Below are 23,853 nucleotides of genomic sequence, written 5' to 3'. Positions count from 1 at the left end.
CCGGATACAGATTGTTGACAGAATACCAATTTTCTGGTCTCTATTTTCACACATCTCTAATAGATGCTACATCGTGGTTATATCACACTCTTTGGATAAATGCAAGACCTCACAACCGAACTTTATTAGATGGGCATACATTGCTTGGTATGAAGTTTGTCCAATACCAGAGTGAAAACGGTGATTCTTGGGATACTGAACAAACCAATGTCAATCAACCAACTAACTGTATTTTGTTGTCACGTTGCCACATCTTAAGAAGGTATCCATTTATTCTCTCATATGATTTCTGAGGTTGTTAGTAATGGAGATTTCCATTTACAAGTTCAATTGCACAGTCCATGGGCCGAGTTCTATCATAGACTATGGGTCTAATGTTCAATGAAGTGGACTTTATTATTAATATCCTTAACAAGCGACCTGGCAATGGAAAGCAACTTCATAGTCGTATAAAGTAGCTCAAATTTTTAGTAATTAATGTATTATTTATTACTTTCAGACGCTTGTAAAATCATGTTGTATCCTCAATTTGGTCATTGCAAAGCAATACCTCCATTAAGCCTCCGGACTTCCTTTCCTTCTCATCACCACCAACGAGGTCAACTCAAGCTTCCACTAGTAGTCAAATACTCCAACTTGAACACAAATGTCATGAGGCCTTGGAATCCTAAATGTTCAAGGAGGAAGAAGTGGACACGTCAAGGTATTTGTTTGATAAGTGATCACAGGAGACATTGCCATAAAGATTTCTTCTTTGAAAAGCACCCAAATTATCACCCAAATAATCGTGTAACAGAGAACAATAAAACTACTAAAACCGTCCTCACCTTTATGATAAAGTCTGCTGGAGGAAAATTCATGGATGTTGTATCTCTTATCCCCGTGGCAAATTTGAATGCAGAATTCATTTTTAGTCAATATATAGTGACCAAATTGGATTTATTATTGTAGCCTTATCATTCAATAACCACCCAGCCAACAGTAACTTTTACTCGCAGCTTCTTTGTGGTGGTCTTCTGCAATAATCAATAATTTATCATCAGAATAATTCTCTAGAGGTGCATCTCCTCTTCGATTCTAAGCAGAATTTCAAAAACATCTATAACTGTTTTCAGCGGCAAGAATACTTCAATATCTCCCTGAACTCGATGGGTGCCAAAACGTTTTTACATCCAAATATTACCCACATTAAGGAGATCTATCACAGGGAATCCACGTATAAAGTAAGACAAGAACATAAACTTAATCTCAAGTCCCTTCAACCGACAGCAATGGAAAAGACCAACGTGCAGTTAGCTGATTCTATTTTTCATAAATCAACCATTGGAGCCCTTAAGTTTTACTCCAATGAAAGACCTGAGTTCATGGACACATTAAGTTTTTTTTTAATTTGTCCGGGCCATGTGAAACATCTTAAGTGTAAAAGCCATAACAGGGGGATATAGGAAAAGTAACAATATTAGAAAACCCATAACAAAAGAAAATCCTATTGGTGGGGCCTCCTCAAAGAGTTTGCCGACTTACTCACTGTTTGAGAAGATAGTAGTTAAAGGGAACTCACTAAAGAAACTTTTTTTAGACAAAATAAGAACACCAGTATGTCTTCAACATATACTTGCATATCTTAGTACTTGCTGGATAGTGAGAATAAGGACTTGGACTACAAATTTCTTGCCCTGTTCCAGTTTGATAGTATAGAGGGAAGGTTCAGCTCGTATGGACAACTAAATAGAGCTAATTTATATATTAGTGTCAGACAGATACTCAAGTCTGAAAAGCAAATCAGAGTAAAGTGACTCATAAAATTCAATTGTATGACGATCTTTGAGATTAAGGAAGTTTCGGGAAAAATAGCTGGATAGTTCTGATTCAGCTATTGAAGCTATGAATGCTATTGTTTGCACACAAGGTCGAAAGTGGAGTAGTTAGCATGGCAAGATTTCGCTAATTCTCTTCAATATGATGAGGAAGAATTTGGTAAGTCAACGAAATGTCAAGAGAGAAGAAAAATGACTTCAAATGAGAATACAACTAAGAATATCTACCTTTGCTCAAAAAAGATTTATAATCTTCTATCATACTCCACTCGATTATGTACATGTATTACTTGAATTCTCTTTTATTTTCTAATAAAAACAATTACCTGTTCCTAATCATATAAGTTATAAAAACTTCACATTCCTTTTTAAAACTGTCATCTACTTTCTGGAGTGCGTTTTTACAGTGAGTAGATTCGTCGTGATAATATCTACTTATTAGTTATTCTCAGGGATGAAAATCCGCTGTATTTTTTAGCTGGCCATTTTTTTTGGAATTGGGAATGGACATTGTTGTAATTCTAGCCAATATCTTTGTTTATATCCTATTTTACTTCCTCCTTCGTCACAGCTGATTGTATCTGATCTAATGAAACGTCATGACCATTATTCTTTCTCTCCCCCAAAACATTCGTCAAATTGTAAGGGTTACCATGTTGATTTTCAGTTTCTTTTTTTGAACATGCCCATTTTATAAATTAACAGGCCAGCTAAAAAAAAACGGATTTATATGATTACTCATGGTCAGGGCTCCCACTAAAGTTATCTACATTTCGTTACCCTCATAATCAGCACAAAATATGTCATAAATGTCTTTATTTATAGATGACATAAATAAAACAATAGCTGAAATATCTATAAAAAAACCTGCCTAACTGCACTTAATTTCAGTATGATTTTTCATTGAGATGATCGAGTGAGGAGATAGGAAGTTTTGAGATTTTTTCTTGAATATGCTTTTCATTCAAAAAAAATGTTTTTTTTCTAATTTTTTATCTGGTTACAAAACTAAATCAACAAATCTCTCAACATCACCTCACTCTTTCTCTCATGAGGAATACTCCAAGTTCATTCAGATTGTCTCCAAAGTGGTTGACTACACACTCGAGTGACTTGGATGGGACCTCCCTACTTGACCATGCAGATAGTAAAAGATCTTCTACTACACTTAATACCACTATTGCCTTTAAAGATACTCGACAAAAAGACCCAAAGTAACGTTGTCTAATTAATCAAACTAAACTAACTTTTACATATCCTTGGGGGACTAAAAAATGTGAGGTCCATCTTTCTGAAAGCGCTGTGGGTCACTAAAAATGCATCCCTACGCATACTCTACAGTTGTCTAAGAGCTACATCGGGATTTCATTGGCGACATATACGGACCAATAGTCGAAAGTCTCATTTCATAGGTGCATACCTAGTTTAAGTATTTACATTATACTAACAACCAAGTATTGGCGATAAAATGTAGAGGAAAAGAATAAGAAGCATTTTGATAAATTTCTCGTTTACGAACGGAGTGTTAAATAATTTTTATGAAAAATAAGCTGATAATGACCTTATTAATTAGTTGTAAGTGTTACACATACTACATAATTGGAAAATGTTATTTTTTTGGTCATTTGAACTCTCGTTGACCCTACATATTAATTAGTATTTTTTAGGTTTGACTTTTTATACTAGGTAAATTTAAATGAATAAACAAAAATTCAAAAATGAACGAAAAAAAGTAACGAATGAACAGAAAAAGAGTAAACTGGTACAAGCCTGACTGTATTAATTACTCTGTAATAAACACTGGACAATAATAACACAGGTATAGGGTTACATCAATGAGTTCGATATTTCGAATGAATAATAATATAATAAAAAGAACAGAAAAAAAATCAGCTTTCTTTTTGGAGGGAAAAAACAGTTTCATATAACCAGGGTTGCCATATGTAATTATATGGCCAGATATGCAAAAGGCTCAGATTATAATAGTTTGTATTAAAATTCAAACAAGCCCTACTTATACTTTGGCACAAGAAGACTTCTTGGGATGATAACCTATTAACAAAAACATTAAAAGATGAAAATGGGAAACTCATCTCAGATCCTGTCGTTCAAGAGGCTGTACAGCTCTTTAAAGATTGTATCATTCAAATCCCACAATTAAAAGAGCTCCCGTTTTCAAAATGGACTAGGGATCTTTTTGAGTTCCTTGCTATCTTTAACCCACGAGTAGGGATGGGTTTCTGGTATTTTTTTGGTGAACGGATAATTGCAGATAATGAATCTTTGGATCCGAGTAAATCTGGGTAATCAAGGAGAAAGTATTAAATCATTTATCTTGTTATATATTTTATAGCTATTTAATCATAAAATAAACAATAATACAAAAGAATTATACATTAAGCTTATTGAAGTACTCGCTTCACATTTGTGCTTCGTCTTGTCAATTTGGTCATTTAAGGTCATCCAATGCAGTATTATTCTTCATCCCCTCTTGAGCTACCAAATTAAGGCAGCGGGTAAAGCAGCTGACATGCTTGATGTTGGTATTTCTAACAGCCCAATCATAACATGTGCATTGTCGGTATTAATAATAACAACTCCTTGATGGATAGCTCGTGGATAGTGTTTTCAATGGAAGATTGAATATTATGTGCATTATGGACGTTCATAAATGAATGGCAAGCAAGGCATCTCTGCTGAAGACAAGAACAACTTTGATCTGGGTTTTGCATACGATGGATGAAATGTGCGGTGAAAATAATATAGGCGGTATTGTTACAGGAAGTCCAAATATCTGTAGTGAGGGAAATCTGTTCTGCTGTTGCTAATTCACCCATGAGAGGAGTCTTCATTCTGTCGAACTTAAGAGAGAGCAATTTATTAAGAAAGTGTCCTTCTATTAGGCAAAACGTATCCTGAATCAATATTAGCGACCAAATTTTGGAATCCAGACTCTTCAACATAAGAGAAAATCATTTCAAAAACAAGATTGTCTAATTTGTTTTTTCGAGGATTGGATGACTTTTTGATACGACACATGTATTCTGATATGGTGTTATGCTTGTTAGACTCTTTACTAAACTACATAAGATGAAGATACTTTAGATGTTGCACCATATTAGAGGTACTCCTCCCACAAGCTGTTATCATTATTATTATTTTTTTTTTTTTTTTGCAGAGATTACAAACCACCTTTTTGTCCATCTTGGTTCTTGTAAAAAAATATTAATTCAATATCCTGACTTCGGGCATACTGCTCCAAAAAAAAAGAACTTAATTTGTTCTCGGTAGTTGACGGCTCATCTATGGATTTATAGACGTCTATGAATCATTATTCAATAATAAATAAATATTGTACTAACTTTCAATATCCTTTGATAATTGCATTGGGAGGCTTTGTTCAATAAAATCATCATCAGGACTCCATTGATAATAATCAAATAGTCCTTCCGTACTACTTCCAGGTCTATCCAGGTTCATGCCTTGGCAAGTTGAAAAAGGATCACACTCTTCCTCACACTTCATCTCATAAAATAAAATATACCTAGGCAAAGCTTATTTTTATTGATGAAATGAAAATACATAGGTAGAAATATTTATATGTACTACAACAAAAAATCAATATACCTTGGAGTTGTAATCATACAATAACTGAATGCGCGAGGTTGCGTTATTTTAATATAAATAGCTCTTCTTTTATTGTCTACAGTAAGATATGCTACAGTTTTCAAACACAAATGGAGTTAAACGTGTACCCGCTTCAGAAAAGAAATACCGATATTCTTTTGATGAAATATTACCCGTGAAGAGTTTTTACCCGCCGAGTACTCCTTTTTTCGGGTAAAATGCGGCTGTATTTTTAATTAATGTTCCGGGTACGAGTCCAGGGGTAAAGATATTACCAGTACCCATTTTCTGGCTGATTTTTTTTTGGAGAATTATCTGATTGGTTTTTACTTGCTTTGCTGATTTTTTCAAAAGGTTCTATAATCCTCCTGTAAGTTAATCTCTGACATACCCAAACTGGTCCTAGTGTCTCGATAGTGTTAACATTTTCAGATAGGTGGGTTCTGTGTTTATTATTATTATTTATTGTTAGAGACATTAATGGAAGACTTTGGGGTGGAGGGGTGCTTGCTGTGTGAGAGGATAAAATTAGTCCCGAATCACTAGTCTGTGTTCAGCTTCAACCCGACCTGAATGCACTGCTCCGACCAGTTAATAACTGCATTTCTTAATATAAAAATAATAAGTGGATATCAAACGGATTACACCATACATATATTCATGCTGTTGTAATATTTATTTTTTTGTAACACTTGTCTACAGTTTTCTTTTTGTACATTCAATTTTATATTTTGCATTGGCTATGGATTTTTGAATTATTTATTAGAAGTATTTATAATTTCTCAGAATATAATAAATGTCTAAGGCAATTAATATATTCAGCTTTGTATAACAGTATAATATTGAACATACATACTATTGCTTAATATTTTGCACAGGGCGCCAAATTAATTTAGAGTAGCCCTGTTCGATTGAATGGTTAATCACAATACCATATAAATTAAATTTATATACAAAAAATAAGAATAGGGAGAAGCGTCAAACGTCATCCATTCGTGTTTTGTTTTTTTTCGATTTTTCAACTGGTTTTGCCTGAGGCCGGTAAATGAGTAACTAAATCTAACAATCTCCAAGATGAAGCTATAAAATCGACCAGAATTAAATAGGTACACATAGACTCGAAACTGCGAATTATAGTTTAAGATAAATGATTTGAATTTAATATAGCAATAATAAATCCTCCACGGTTTACTAAGTCAATTCATCAAGCTGTGTATGGTACCGGGTCTTAAAGACATATATCTCCCTAAGTTTATTAAATAATTATTTGTGGAGAACTTGTATATGCCCGTTAGATTTCATAGTGTTTTGAGCTTCAGTAAATTAATTACCTTGGATTGAAGTTCACGATGAAAATCTAAATATAAGTGTCAATTATATATAATACCTTAGCCAAAAATAGAGAAAATAAAGTAGGTATGTAACGAAATGCCGATTTATAGAGAGAAAAAAAACTTGTAGGAGAAGTGCAGGGCAGTATAGAAGTTTTTTGGAGGATTCTTAAACGGGGGCCAAGTCCTTTGATTTATTGTAGATAAATTCTTAATATTTCACCCAGTTTTGTTCAATCCATTGCTACGTTTATTTGCACCATTTGCTGTAAAATAAGTCATCTCAAGATAGCCTTTAAAATTACAAATGGGGTGTAATGGATTAAATATAAGTTAAAATGAACTTAAAAACATTTATTTATCTAGTATCTTGTAAAGTTTCCATTTAACATGTTTCTGAGACGTACATCAATTTCAACTCGACATAAGCACCTTTAATCTTTAATACTGCACAATATCAAAGTACTTTGTCTTAATTATTAACTTTTCTTTCTTTCAATAATTCTCATTTATTGTCTGGAGAGCGTGGGAAGATATTCGCATACTCAAATTTCCTACACCAATATTTGTGATGTAATGTCGGGTTAAAACTTATGTACTACGAATGGACCAATTGGTTATAAAATTTATGAGATACTAGATAAATAAATGCATTAACCTCCAGTATACCTTATATTTGATCCATAACAACATATTTGTGATTTTGAAGGCTATTTTGAGATGACTTATTTTTCAGTGAATTAATTAAACGAAGCAACGGATTGAAAAAAAAGACTAGATAAACTATATTTTAACTACCATCAAAGAAAATGATAATAATTAAACCCATAATCAAGAAAAGAAGATGTAGTAATCTTCGGAAATAATAGTCTTGACAATAAGAAAATGAATTTCAAAATGAACGTTGTTAATATTTTTTTCCCGTTCATCGTGCATTCGTTCTAAAAATGAACGGAACGAGTTAGGGAGACTGATCACTTATTTTGATGATCTACAACTGGAGCCGAAAGAAGAGAGGAACAGCTGCATCTATTTTCCGTAGATTTAGTATCTACGTCACTAAAACAACAAATAGCTATTTCATAATTAGGCAAATGCATGATAGAATAACGTCATCACATAATCATTACTAAAAATTGTAGAAATTTTAAAGAGTGATTTAGTGCTAGAGTTGAAGCAAAGTGGAAGAAATGCTCCGGGATGTGAATCAGGCTATTCTAATGAGGGTAAATATGATCATATTGTTTGTCACCGGTTCCCCTTTCAATATGAAGAACTTTTTCATAGTTCGTGCTATACCAAGAAAAAACCAGGAAGCGAACAAAAATTCAACATTATGTAGCAAACATTTCAAAAAAGAGGACTATAAGGAGGGGAGGAGTGATTCCAATCCTCATACTTAGGATGTAACGACTTTCCATCATCGTTACCTTAGCCTCATCTATTCCATCTGTGTTTGAGAGCATTACTTCCCTATTAATAAAATCCCTTCCAGCTCCAAGAAGTACAACCTAAACTGCAGATTTTTTTAGTAAAAATTTAGTAAATGAAAAAAATGGCTACATACATCAATCTAACAAAAACCGAAACTGCCAAATTGTCCTGCAGGTAGAAAAATTACTAAGTTGACTTCAAAATCTTGAAGTTTTATTTTGCTCCCCTTTTAATAAATAAGGTATTTGTTAAATGTTAACTAGTGTTTTATTTCATTACTAGTTATATTTTTTTAAAAATAACATCACATTGTTTCTGGAATTATTGTGTTCATTTGTTCTACTGGAATGCATAACGTGATATTGAATATTGATTCATTGTGCCTGAGAATTTCATGCTACTTAATAATTTATTATGTTATTCTTATGATCGAATATATATCAAAGAAAGCGGAACATTGAACAGGACAGAAGTCATGCAAGTAATGTTCCTTCAACTACTACTATTCCATCTTCTCGGCTCTAACTGTACAGAGGTTTAAGTAATTGAAAATAAGTGATCGGTCCACTCTTTTATTAGTCCCAGAACTAAGTATGTTAAAAACGTTGTAGGGAGCGCGCAAAACTAACTCCGCAGGAGAAGAAACAATTTTTATGTAATAAAAATAATAATGAATTCACGAACAATCATTTATATTTCCAAAATTGTACTTCAAATCCATTTTTCTGTTCAACCTTCTATTTTATAAAAATTTCATTTTTACTTACCATATTTGCGGTTTATACCAATGTAACCTTTATATTTTTATTAATCATAACAATAGTAACTTTTATAATTCCAAATAATTATAATTTTTGGTACATAACTATAAACATAAGTGTAAATATATTCTGTAGTTTAATGTATGTGATTCAAGTTATGTTAATTAATTATTTTTTTATTTGAAGGAATTTATTTAATTTTCATGAAGAAATAATACTTAATATAAGTCACAGATAATGGTATAAATGTGAATTTTTAATAATACATTTATGATAATTATAATAGTTTTTATTATTTAAGGACTAACAGCCGATAAGAGGCTCCATGCCAATAATTTCCAATCTTATATTAATTTAGTCATAAGTTTATTTGTAAATTGTACCAATATTATACAGTCATCTTTAATTAAATTGACAAATAATTTACAAATATTAGAAATATTTTACTAAATTAATTTAGTAAGCAATTTATATTTCAAAAGTTAGTTTATCTACTTATATATCACTCCACGGACTGACCTAAACAGAGTTCATCATTATTTGCAAATATTTAATAAAATATGCAAATTAAACCCAACAAAATTAAATGATCTAGACCCTTACCAGATAATACTCTACTCACATTTCTATCAAAAAAAAGAGACAACTCAGAGTCAAAAGTAGCCAATTAGGATTTTATATTAATAATTTCCTAATATTCAATTAAAATATTCAAATTAAGTCAATTGAACCCAGAAAAATTAAATGAACTGGAACCTTGCCCAGATAAGTGTGGACTCACATTTCTATTCAAGCAAACCTATATCAGAGTCAATAACAGCCGATTAGGATTTCATACAAATAATTTGCAAATATTTAATTAAAACATTCAAATTAAATCAAATGTATCCAGAAAAATTTAATTGAACTGCCCCCTCCCCAGAAAAGAGTGGACTCACATTTCTATTCAAATAAACCCACTTCAGAGTCAATAGCAGCCAATTAGGAATTTATAAAAATAATTTGCAAATATTTATTTTAAATATTCAAATGAAGTCAATTGAACCAAGAAAAAAATTATGAATTGGACTCTTTTCCCAGATAAGACTCGACTCAAATTTCTATTAAACAGACCCACATCAGAGGCAATAGCAGTCAATTAGGATTTTATATAAATAATTTGCAATTATTCATTTTAAATATTCAAAATAACTAAATTGAACCCGGAAAAATTAAATAAACTGGAATCTTCCCCAGATAAGACTCGACTCACATTTCTATTCAGTCAGACACACATCAGAATGAATAGCAGCAAATTAGGATTTTATAAAATAATTTGCAAATATTTTATTAAAATATGCAAATTAAGTCAATTTTATCCAGAAAAATTTAATTGAACTGCACCCCTCCCCAGAAAAGAGTGGACTCACATTTCTATTCAAACAAACCCACATAAGAGTCAATAGGAACCATTAGGAATTTATACCAATAATTAGCAAATATTTAATTAAAATATGCAAATTAAGTCAATTTTATCAAGAAAAATTTAATAAACTGAACCCTTCCCCAGATAAGAGTTGACTCACATTTCTATTCAAACGAACAATAAATTACAACAATAGAGTAAAATAATTTATTTTCCTTTATATTTGTTAAGAGTTATTTAATTAAATAATATATATATAATACTTTTATATACCATAAAAATTAAAATATGAAAGAATAAAAATGAAAGATATTTTCCCGTTTTTTGTAACAGATAATCCAGACCTTGGCATAAGATATTTGAAAAAAAAAAAACATCCAACATGATTCATCTTTTAATGGTCTACAGCATTTATGTTATCAACTATAGCCTTACACCCTTTACTTTCGACGTATATAACCCTCAAAGTTGTGTCAAAAATGCATTTTGAAAAGGTATGCCAGAAAAAGCACATGGCCTCACCCTGGACGGTGTTGTGGCCTTGGGTTAAAGATATTTGTATTTTTTAAAAGCCAATAATAATCTTCAAGCCAGGCCGTAACTTTTTTTACTTTCAGATTTCCGGATTATTAGTAATTTTTCCAAGATACCCGGATTTTGCGTCAAAAAGACACCGCTGTTTTTACCTTTAAACCCTCAAAGGTATAATGGTGGAAGTGATCAAACATACACTTTTGTCAAAAGTTAGCCAACACATTTTTTTACACAAGGTAGATTTTATTTCGATTTTGCCGTCCCTGTTTTCCGGACCATGGCAATATATATCCGGATAAAAACCAACCTATTTAGTAGATTAAATTTGGGCCTATATACTTTGTTTTATGGTTTATAGACGTAGATTTGCCGGTTTAAGAGTCTATAAACAACAAACTTTGGGTTACAATTTCTATATGACGCACAGATTTTATTATATTTAGGAATAAAAATCTTATAATATGTATAAATTATAATACAGCACATTCCCTTTACTATATTAATGTTATTTCTTAAAGTTTAAGAATTTATAGATGAACTAGAATTACTCTCCTTAACCGATATAACTTTACATATTGTTTTAATTTATGTCGTTGATATCATAACAAACACTTAAAGGACTCATTGGAAAATACTGAGCTTTAAAGGTAAAAGCTACTAGTGGAACCATGAACTATATCTTGTAGAGTTCTTGAAACATCACTTACATTATTTTAGTTTAACTGTATCATCTATTTATTTAATATTTATCTCAGCTAATAACGATCTTGAACGTATATGGCGTCTCATAACATTGTGTATATTTATAACAATATATATTATTAATTTTTGTTTAACTTATCATCCTTATGAGTCATTTTTATTTAAAAAGTTATATACATGTAGATCATAACTTTTCAGTATTTAGGAGAAAAGTGTTACTTGTTTACCTTAAAGCATGTAATTTAATGCTTTAGTTTACCTCTCCTTGGCCGGGCAGAAGGGGAAACAAATCTACCTCTATTATTCATGTTCAACAAATTTTCTATTAAATGGTTGAGCTCTACTAAATCACTCTCTTTAGGAATAGCACCCTTCTTCAATAATCGAAGTTTTAAAGGTTGGGTAATAACGGAGAATTAAGTGATTTCCACTCCTTCCATTGGAACCGCAGTCGTGTTTGTTTATTTTTCTTTTCTCTTATTATATTGGTGATAGATATTATATCAGTATAAAAGAATCTTGCCATTTTTTCCATTTAGACAATTTTCCTTTTTTTTATCTTGACATTTTTCCCTTGACATTTTTTTCCCGACACCGGACAAGGACATAGGCAAGAATTACTTCGGTGTCAATCCTCAATTTTAATCTGAGTCCTACGGGGACTTAGAATGTTTAACTCCGCAACAAATTCTCAAGTTTACTCTTCGTCTTTTATGAGCAAAAACAAATATTGAATCCGGTTTTGTATAAATAAATGTAGAATGTCGTAAGTATGTAGTAGAAAAGGAAGTTCACTCCTCACCAAATTATAATAAAAAAATAATGACAACAACACATTTGGGTTTATGTAAAATCGACTATATGTTAGTGATGTGTTCAAGAACGTAACAGCTCTATGAGCCGGATCTTTGAAGAGAACGACGGGAGACATCTCCCCCAATCCGGCGCCAGGTCAGAGCGTCTGCAAGGAGGGGGCTGGATCCCCGCCAGCAATGAAAGATATTTTTCTTTTAAAAAAACTATGCAGCAGAAGATTTTTTTAAAGAATATTATCCTGCAGCAGGGGCTTCCGCAGGATTATATATATTATTATTATTATTGGGGGGGGGGCTACAGCCCCGTCAGCCCATCCCAGCAGACGCTTCTGTAATTGTAATATATCTATTAAAGAAACAAAAAAAATCTGGAGAGTCGTTTGGGAGCTGAAAGACCTGGCTTTTTAAGTGATCCAAGCCGAAAGAACTGGTTCTCTAAAAAGATCTGGAATTCCCATCACTACCAAATGTACTTTTGAAATCGGCTAATTAATACAACAAACGCCAAAAAAATCGGCTAAATATATTTAATATTTTAAAACATAAGTTTAAGTTATGATTGACAAAAATTATACCCAACACATTTTTCATTGTCTAAAATAATAAATATTATGTTTACAAAAATATCTAAAAATAATTTTAGACTCTAAAAAAAAAAAGTCAACACAAACAAAATAAAAAAAAATCGCATAAAATCTTCAAAATAAATATCTAATTAAATATATCCTTATTTTCTTTATTTTATTCAAAAACTCCATCTTCATAACATAATTAATAATTTATTTCCTAAATTATATCTTCATTTCGATCAATAAGTACAAAATAAATTCAAATCCGAGCAAATTTTGATAATATAATATCAAAGTAAAGGAAAGGTGACAAAGTGAAAAAAATAGCAAAATTATTTTAATTAAACTGATATAATTCCATAACATGTATAACGGCAAGATTTGTTATCGTCTTCAAAGTCCTTATTGAAAAATATAATGAGGGCACACTTGTATTCTAATATGTGTCTAATCCTTTCTACAAATATATATAATCCATAGCCTCCAAAGATTTTGGAGTGTCGGTTCCACTCATGGAGCTTACGACACAGCATTAATATCAGAGTAGGGAAAAAGTCCTAATACTACATGTCCCCGTCAAATCTCAAGTCATGTCCAAGTCCTTGAATATTTTCATCGAGTCTTCAGATTTAATTCAAGCTCATTTCAAGTCCATAACAATAATATAGGATCCATAGTTATAGTGCTTTTCTCGAGTCCACAATATACTAGCGTTGGAGTCCAAGGTTGACTCACAAGACTTAGCTATAGAGTTGAAGTGAAGTCTCGAGTCTTTGATTGTGAAATCGTCTTCAAAGTATGGACTCAATCCCAACTTGAGTCTCGAGTCCAATTTCCCTCCTCTGGCAATAATATACCATTGCCATTAAATTATATATCTATCATTATAATATTAATCATAATAACAATTATTAATAATAAATCATAAATGTATAATTAAAAGCTCCTTATCTCTTTGGAGGGATATTCAGAAAATTCAATTAATAAAATAATTTCATCCTTCCTCATAGCAATTTTACAGTGCGAGGTGTGGGTCAATTGTCATCCCTCTATATTATATTTTAATTTAGCCAATATTCCCATCCCTATAAAATAATGAGATTTGAAATTTGAATCAATAACGAATTGACTCATCCCTATTAACATTAAAAAATACTGGTAAAGAAGATAATTTATAACCAGGTTTATCATACTTATACTGACTAAAGTGACTAATATTGATACAATTATACTGATGGGTGATGACTGATGATGAATAGTTACTGTGTTGTGCGTGGATGTCAATCAAGGTATTTTCCGAATTCTAGAATTTCGCGCCATAGAATACCCAAGGATGTCTCTACCCGAAGTAAATGGCTAAAAGCAATTGGATTTGGCGAATCAAAAGTCAATGACGCCTCCCGTGTATGTTCTAAGCATTTTCTGACTACTGACTTTCTATCCACACCATTTGATCAAAAGATTAGCAACTCTCAAGGAAACACTCCTAAATTAATGAAATTTCGCCTTAAACAAAATGCAGTTCCTTCTATTTTTCCTAAGAAAAATGTTTGTGGAGTTCATACTTTTCCTACTCAAAGGATACTCTCCATTGACGATGTTATCTTATGTTTGAATGAGACTCATCTTCCTTCTGGAGTAATGAGTTACTTTGATTTCGAAAAGGAACAATGGCTTTTCATGGGGATGGACTATGTAAATGGTGGATCTCCTCATGTTATGTTTAGTGTTGTTCTGGATCAAGAATTGAAAATAAATGCATGGTATGCCTATCTTTTAATGATTTCTATATCGTTTATCTTTTTTATCTTTTACTTTTTAGGAAACGAGATATTCCGGTCTCAAAAGCGATTTTTAGTCGATTCCTTTGTGAAGGCAAACTTAGATCCATTAAGGAACTTTACAATATCATTCAGAGAATTAAATGTCTTTCAGAGAAATGCTGGGTGAAAATATAGTTCCTTACCTTAATATAATTTATTTTTACATTTATGATATTACTCGGGATTAGATAATACCTTAACTACGGTTGGGATATAAGGAAGCTGTGTCAGCTCTAATCGATTTTGCCCCGCCTGCTCCTCGGTAATAGTATAATTTAAATTTTATTCTACGAAAATTTGATAATTTTTTCAGCTATGACTAGACGAAATGTTAACTAATGTTTTTTGCATGACGATTACGAGACAAAACTATTTTTTTTAATGTTTAATCTGATTAAAACAAATACTTTATTTTCTTGACGGAAATTACCACTGATTGTGACCACATTAAAAATTATTCTGCGTAGCAATCTTTTATTTATATGTTTCCAGACATGTAAATAAGCTTCATACATTTCCCGACGTTTCAAAGTTTCCGGGAATTCGGGAAGGTTAAAAATATCTCAATATAGTAAAACAGATAAATTTCAAAATTTTGCCTGTGTTTGGGAGCAATCTTAAGTAAAATTTAAAAAAGTCCTGCTGAGGAATAACAGTATTGGGATTTTTTTTATTCTCTCCATTTTATAGGGGTTCTTTTCTATTCAACTGGAAAAAATTGTTTTTATAGTTGCATCGAGTACAAGATGAATAATTTTTAATTCCTTCAATATATTCCTCATCTTGGATATAGGTAGGATACAATCGAAGTAGCTTTTGCAAATTTAAGCATTGTGAGTTTGGTAGGAAAGTTTCTCTGAAGTCCACATGAGATGTTTTGGAATCTGTAGTAAGATATAATATAATTGGAAATTACGTCAGTTTGTATCAAATCACAGTCCCCTGCACAACATTTTATCAACAATTTTTAAAGGTGAGAGTGCTGAAATCAATTTTTCATCATCGGAATATCTTGCACACAGTTTTATCTCATCATCATGTTCAATGAGAGTTTCAAGCTTCTAAGTTTCTTGTTTCACTTGTTAATAGTGCATATCGACCAGATTTAAGGGTGCAAATATTGCATTTTTATGCTGTAATAATTGAAACAGGCTTAATGTTAGTATTTTTACTTCATAAAAGGGACGAATTTCCAATAAATCTTGATGTAACATCATCAAATGCCATTAAGAATAAATAAAGACTTCGCATTAGCATTGATCACAAGTAAACTATCTATAATCATCTACTTGATGCATAAGATAAACACTGATACTTGAATTAAATCAATGTAATATGTACATTTTAGGGTCATAGATATAATTAAATTTTGCAATAGAAGTATAATATTTTTTCTCTTTTATCTGATGGGTTCCATTTTGATATCAAGTCTTAGATAATAATAATGTATTACTTTTTTTATATTAATTCAAAAGGATTTTCATTGCTTTAAGACTTGGTTGTTTTAGGGCCCCAAAATAGCCGACATCAACAATGCTGACGTCACGTGAAAACGATATTTAGAAAAATCAAATAGTATCCATTTTTTCCTTACTCCAAGTCTCATTTTGAACGGACAAACGTTTTGAAATCGCTGTTTCGTATAAAGTCTACCTTCGCTGTGACTTCTAAAGTACGTAATGATAACAAATGTTAAGAGAAAATTTATTTTCTAGGGGAATCAAATTATGGACTTTAATATAAAAGAGGTAATCCTAATCTAGTCAACCTTTTAAAGGAAACTCCTAGAATAGGCCCTAGCCATCTTAGAATTTTGAGTACATCCTTATTTCTAGTTATAGTACTGTACATTTATTGATCTTTACATACAATGTACACCGGCTGCAATAAAAAGATACACTATCAGTATTTAATTGATGTAATGCATATGATTCCGTTTATTAACAACTTCATAAATGATTGAGATAGTGATAATTCTCCATTACAAATACTCATGTGACTCATATTGCCCACAAGTAAAAATATTTTTAAATATGCAATTCAAGTGTTTGTTGAGCCTACATGGGATGGGGCAGCGCTAAAAAATTATCAAGACTATAAAATAAGGTAATAAGCTATGCTAAAGAAAATTTATTCAACTACATCCTTAAAAATAAAAAAACCAATAACAATTACTATCACAAATTTATCACACCAGTAAGTATCCATTGGTGATATCCGTGCTCAGTCAAATAAATAAAGAGGCGGATTTAATTTAAAAATAAAAATAGACTATTTGATAATGATCCTTTTCTTTATGATTGCAGAATCCCATACCTTTAGTCTATCACGTTGTTCCTTCATTTGACCATGGCTTGGAAATTTGATCTCGCCATTTTTTAGTACTATATATGTATAGTCATTCTTGTGGGAAACCGGTTTCCAATTGTATCCTTCTTTTGCACCATTCGGATCACCCGAAGTTGCAAAATTTGTCCAAACGTCGATCATGAGTCTCCACATTTTTTCATCAACAGGTCGTTTGAGTAAATTTCTAGGATATTCTCTATTCCAAAGAATATTTCATTTAAAAATTAAGCATAAAAAAATACCTTTTGATATCTTACCTAAACAGAAATGGAAGTTCATCAGCATGTGATGCTCCATTAGTTTTCCCACTTTCCTGACCAAAAGCATAGCGAACTATGAATTTCAATAATCGTACGATGCGCGACTTAGTGAGTCTGTCATGGAGAGAAACCCATCGTGATCATATAAATAGTAATAGACAGGTGATCCCTTATTTGCAATTTCTCTAGAAGAAGGTAGTATGTAACAAATTATATTTCTAAATGACTGTACCTTTCAATATATATATATATATATATATAAGACTATCTATGAGGAAATGGATTCGACTCAAAATTGGTATGCGGTATAATTGATAGAAGATGCGATATATATTGGATGCGTGACTCAGTACAACAACTTGGTTCTGAGGTCTTAATGGAGAAATTCGCATTTTGATTAGATAAATTGTAAACCAAAGCAATGATAGGGAAGTATAATACATAATTGGGAAGCTATCAAATAGTATCCGATAATTTTTTATTTATTTTTGTTATGAAAAAAAAAAAAAAAAAAGTTAAAAAATTTAAATATTTTAAGATTGGTGGTCTTTAATATATATATATATATATTTTTTTTTTTTAAACATAAACCAGTATAATATAGAACGCTTTATTAATATTAAAAAAAAAAATCATGGAATTAGGAGTAATCGTATTATTTATGAAAATCATTATTTCACAGATAAAGTAATTTTTTTAGCTATTTGATAATTTTTCAATTATGCCTATCATTTCTTTGGATTGAGTTATACATCCAATATTTCATTTCTGAAAAGGACAATTATACAACCAAATTTGATTCGAATCTGTTAACTCGTTAAACTTTTTCATTGAATGAGAATGATAGGGATATAATCCACATTTGTAAAGTTTCGGGGGAGAATAAGTTGAAGTTTCAACGCGTGTAACTTTGAGATGTGTGGGGATTTAAAGATCAAATTTGGACTAAGAGCTTTTATAAGAATTGGAGGTTACCTTTAACAGTGACAAAATTTGAGTACAATTTATGAATAGATACTTAAAAAAGTTATGCAAGAATAATAAAAATGAGGGAAAATATTTTTTGTCAAAGGTTTTTTTGTCCTGTACATTCTATATTTATTAATTTGAATCATATTTTAACACTTTTAGCCCTACTTGTTCACAAAAATATAGTAACTGAATCTCAGGATTAAAAGTGGTTGATATCGACCTCTGAGGAGCAATGGAACATTCGAAGCTGTTTGATCAGGTTTCGAAGGGGTAAAAGCTGGACATATAGATAACCAAATTGTCGATTTGGTGTCAATTAGTACCAAAAGTCACAATCAGGATAAAATTGACACTATATCTGAATCTCAGGGTTATCAGATTAAGAATAAACTTTTAGCGCATAAATTGATCATTATATTATTGCACTCCATAAGTGTATCAAAAATAGAAAATATCATTAAAAATTATTTTTTTCTTAAAGGAACATTGAGACAGGATTTTAGGATCTTTAATTCATAATATTAATAACAAATACTAATTTTTTTCCAATTTTTCCTTAAAACATATCACTATATCCCAAAAAATAAAAATAATTGAGATCTTGTAAAACTCAAGATATATATACTGTCTCTTTCTGATAAAACATATCTTAGCAAATAAATGATTATTATCTTGTGATTATATAAAACTATTATTTTTTCTAAGAAAAAAGGAATAAAGACTTTCTTATTAGATTTCTCGTAATATATGGTTTCATCAATTCGCCGGCTTTATTTGAAATTTTGAAGACCTAAAAACTATTAAAATAATAAATCATATTAAAATAACTTTTCTGAACTGTTATTGTTGCTTGATTTGAAAATTTTAGTATTAAAAATATTTAGTATTTAAAAATATTTTAATTCAAGTAAAAGCGGATATAATGTTCAAGCAATAAAAAATATATTTATTCATCATTATAGATTAAATTATTTGAATTAGAATAAAAATCTAGACAGATTTCCTAAATCTGTCTGGATTTTTATTCTCATCTGTGCCGTATAACAGGTCAAATCCTTCAATAATTCTGATGATGCTACAGTTATTGCTTTGGGAGCAGTTTTTGTAGTCTTTTAATCAACACGCCTATGAATAAACTTTTTAAGGTCATTACAGTTGAGGGACCATAATTCTAAATAGATTTTTTTTAAATGCAATTGTTCACACAAGAACAGGGTTCCTTTATTGGATCGTTCATAATTATGTTTTTCATGTAAATATCTACATTTCTTACTTGCTTTTTTATAAAATATGTGACGTGATCATTTGATTAATAAAATTGAAACTAAATCTTCGTAGTTTATTTTATAATATAATTTATCGCTCATTTTAAAAGTTTTTAGCGATCAAAATTTCAATTATTATATAACAGGTTAGTTGATGATGCATGTTATATGATAAATCGATCAAGTTAGTATTTTTTCAGACAAATCATATTAGATGGATCTAATCGCCTAGTTAAATAACATTATGCAATGAAATTTAGTTTATAACAAAGTAGGTGTAACAGAGACACTAAAATATACACTCATTATTATTCATTCTAGGGTTACTTTGCTTAGACATGTGGCAGTAAATAAATTACCCTTTCAACCATATTATATTCAAGCTAATTATGCCACCAATGTGAAGAAGGTGTGTATTTATTATTTTTACCTTTTTTCAGAGTTTTTTTAAGTTTTTTAATTGCATAAAAAACGAAGATTAAATAATAAAGATAGACAAACTAAAGGGGGTAATATTCACCATAGCTTAGAAGATGTTTCTTATATCCTCAATTTGTAGGAGGTGCATCAAGTCACAACTTTGAATTTGGCATAAAATTGTCAAAATTTGCAAAATAGGAGTTATAGCCAATATACAAATTATTATACTGTGTGAAGCATATTTTTCGTAGGGATAACATGTTTTAACAGGAAAGGGACAGTATAAATATAATAATAATTAAAGTAAACTAATAAAATATAAATCTATGATTTCGCTAAAATAACCTCATGAATTGAATATGAATGAGTTGCTTGACAATTTAAGAGTACATACTTAACTGTTTCAAAAAGTCGGACCATTATACCAAAAATCAGAGATGAGATTGGAAAAATTCTGCACTTGAGATGGAAAATCAGGTTTTTTGTTTGAGCCAAAGTAATAGTCCATAACAGGTTCTAAATCATAAGATTCATCTCCTGCAGTATTCAGTTTAAAGCATTCCTCCCACTTTGACCTGACATATGGACATCAACAGCCTCTTATAAAATAAAAATGTTGTGTTTAAAGAATTTAAAGAGCTTACATAAAGCCTTCAGTATAATTATTTTGAAGCATGAAGCGTGATGTTGCCAAAAAACCTTCATTTGAAGTTGTTCCTATCATGACTCTGGGTGCATGTGATTTTTTATTTTCTGCAGATACTTCTTTCAGGAGATAACTTCCCTCTAGGACGGGGAACCATGGGTTAGGAAAAGGATGTCCATTTTTTTTAAGGTTACAATCACTTAAAAAGGGATTTTTATTCACTATTTTAGCCAAAGGAAGCTTCTGAATACATTCTTGTGTATCTATTACACCGATACATCCCATTTCCGCAATCCAAGCTTCGTGCATTTCCATCATGAATCTACAAATAAAGACATATTTATGTATATTCAAATATTCAGAATAAAACGAGTCTTTCAAATTTACGTTTCTTTAATTGTGGGTTGATAAATTGAACCGCTTTGAATTATAGCAGACTGGAATAATAATTTACTCATTGGAACGGACATATGATGTAATACACTTATCGCTCCGGAGCTCTCTCCAAAAATCGTTACTCTTTGAGGATCACCACCAAAACTCGAAATATTATCCTGAATCCACGATAGAGCTATTAAATTAAGAATTAAATAGTTGGACGTTCAATTTTAGCTTTTCTGTTACCAAGAATCTGATCCTCAATGCCTTGATTCCCCCTCGCGTACTCTTCTCCAAGATTAAGGAAGCCTAAAGGACCTAATCTGTAAGATATCATGACAAGTATGACATCTTTGGTCATAAAATAAATGGATTCGTAGTCTGAGGCAGTCCCACTCATAAAATTCCCCCATGGATCCAAACCATCACAGGGAAACAGGTTTTCCTGAGATGGTGGAGACTCATTGGATAGCTGCAGGGACGCAGAGTCTGGTGAAAAGATGTTGAGATAGAGACAGTCTTCATTCCCTTCAACGTCCCATAGAAGGGATTTGAAGTAAGACCTGAGTTGTTGAGGACATGCCGGGGGATAGCTTCTTCCAGCCTGAAGTGTCCCTTTCCAAGGAGTTGGATATGGTTCAGGAGACCGAAAACGACGTTCTCCAGTGGGCGGTAAAGCGTAAGGGATACCATAAAAGGCTTGATGGCCTTTTTCTCGGGCTCCTTGAACTAAACCTGAGGGACTATGCACAATTAGAGGACTCCAAAATTCATCGAAGAACTTTTCCGGGCCGTAGATGGAAAACAAAGTGAGTAAACTAAAGTATAAATAGATGTTGAAAGAAGATATCTCAGACATCTTTGCCCATGCTATTGAGTATTCCTACTACAGCTATTAAGATACAGGCTTAGCGAGCAAGTTATATTTACATTTCACTCGCTTCTTGTCATCACCATTAAGCTTTAGACCATCACCCGGCTTAAAGCTTTACCATGGACGTCTCAAGCACCTAGACAACAGATTAGAAAACGCGCTCCAAGGGGGCTTAGAAAAAGTTCACAAATATGTTATTTTTTTAATAAAATATATTAATACGCTTTTTCAATACGGATTATATGAGTTAAAATATCTATAAATATTTATTCATAATAGGGCAATTAATAAGAATTCAAGACTGAATAAGCTGCAATATATTCCCAACATAAGTTACATTAAGTATTTAAAAAATAGATGCACACCAAAAACATTGATGTTAATCCATTAAACATTATAAGTTTGAAGTTTGCCAACCTTTCTATATTTGAGCTTGTTTTTAGATGATCAGATGTTGTCATGGAGTTGAGGACCCATTTTTTTTATCCATCACGTTGAAGAGGATTTGTGACCTTGATCACAAACAACATCAACTATTACTTCAATTGTAGTTTCTGAGCTCTTTCTTGACTCTTTATGGTGGTTATGTTTGATATGAGCAAAGTTAGGGTGTAATGATGATTTAAATCCTAGACTGTTCAGAGGAATGCTGAAGTGTTCTTGCCTTTGGAAACAATCGTAAATATTTTTATAAGATGAGATGAACTTTCTATTGATGTTGTATGGGTGAGTAATTGAAGTTTGAAGTTCACCACTACAAAGAAAATGAGTGAAGAACTTCCTGTTGACTAATACGCCCACAACGATAAATCCGATTTGATAGAAGGTTTTTCATAATTAGAGTATATTTGCTGTAGAGGAATTCAACGTTGAATTTAACTAGTATAAGTTAAGTCCTCCGACAGATTTGATCATAAATGTAAGGGCCATTTTAGTTGTGTGGTTGTTCTCGAAGTCCAATAACTTACCTCTAACAAACTCAACTCTTTCTGCCGTGTAGATCTCATTGACATTACGCTCTCTGCTGTTAAGGTGTTTGATCCTTTTTCCAAGATACTTAAATATAGATGACGGTAGTTCAGTCTCTACGGTAATTGTTGTAGACAGAGTTCTAAAATACTTGGGACATGGAAGTACTCACATTTTGCCACAGAAGACAAGGTGAAAATCTCCTTCTGCTGGTTTTTTTGTTCCGTGTCTGGGGATCCAAGTAGTTTGTTCAATAATCCCATTAGGATTTCATAATTCTATTCGTTATTCAAAAACTCTTTTGATCCTAAATACGCAGCAATGTTGATTACTTCAGTTACTAATTTGAGGACTTTAGCCTTTTTTTGGACAGTGGGAGACTGAACTATTGCTTAGCGTATGATGCCTATAAAAAATACAAAAGGTTAAGTCTTCTAGGATTTCAAGGCTAGCCTTAATATCAAGACCCCTGCCTTCAGTCGCTTCCTACTTAATCAGGGACAATTTGGGGGGAGTTAATTTGTATAAATCCCGACAGTAATGTTTCCATAAATTCATAACAAATCATAAAGCTCGTTAACGGTTAGCACCTCTTCTTCCCCAAATATTTTGAGCTCCAAGGCTTCCTCATGCTTGTTTTTAAGCTAGAGTTGTAAGCCACTATTGGATGCTCGGGTGGGTCTAGGTATAGGTAGAGCCGAAGGTTTGGCCACACTCAAGGTACAGTATTCTTTTTCAGTCTCATGAAAAGTTAAGTAATTCAATTAAGTACATATTTCAATCCTTGAATCAGTTCTATATTTTTTCATTTTAATGCAACTAAGCCTTTTACCCAAAGCTAGAACCTGTTTTTTAGCTTGTGCAGATCCAGATTAGGACGCACATTGGAACAAGGAAAACTA

General features: G+C 31.6%; 2 protein-coding genes across 2 annotated transcripts; one reads left to right on the top strand and one right to left on the bottom strand.

The window, feature by feature from the left end:
- The first annotated feature begins 14,149 nt into the window (after positions 1 to 14,149).
- On the top strand, positions 14,150 to 15,233 carry LOC121114656 (uncharacterized). Its single transcript, XM_040708689.2, has 2 exons — positions 14,150 to 14,758; positions 14,818 to 15,233. Exons 1-2 carry the CDS (start codon positions 14,244 to 14,246, stop codon positions 14,951 to 14,953), a joined length of 651 nt encoding a protein of 216 aa, XP_040564623.1. The 5' UTR covers positions 14,150 to 14,243; the 3' UTR covers positions 14,954 to 15,233.
- Positions 15,234 to 16,933: 1,700 nt separating this feature from the next.
- On the bottom strand, positions 16,934 to 22,029 carry LOC121114655 (juvenile hormone esterase-like). Its single transcript, XM_040708688.2, is given in 8 exon segments — positions 16,934 to 17,363; positions 17,425 to 17,512; positions 17,515 to 17,612; positions 20,479 to 20,492; positions 20,494 to 20,659; positions 20,729 to 21,052; positions 21,118 to 21,301; positions 21,355 to 22,029. Coding segments are annotated over 8 exon segments (1,761 nt in total). The 5' UTR covers positions 21,968 to 22,029; the 3' UTR covers positions 16,934 to 17,089.
- Positions 22,030 to 23,853: the final 1,824 nt, after the last annotated feature.

This window comes from Lepeophtheirus salmonis, chromosome 3 (genome assembly GCF_016086655.4).
Source record: "Lepeophtheirus salmonis chromosome 3, UVic_Lsal_1.4, whole genome shotgun sequence".
In the NCBI taxonomy this organism is placed as follows: Eukaryota; Metazoa; Arthropoda; class Copepoda; order Siphonostomatoida; family Caligidae; genus Lepeophtheirus; species Lepeophtheirus salmonis.
This window is presented reverse-complemented; position numbering and strand designations above follow the sequence as displayed.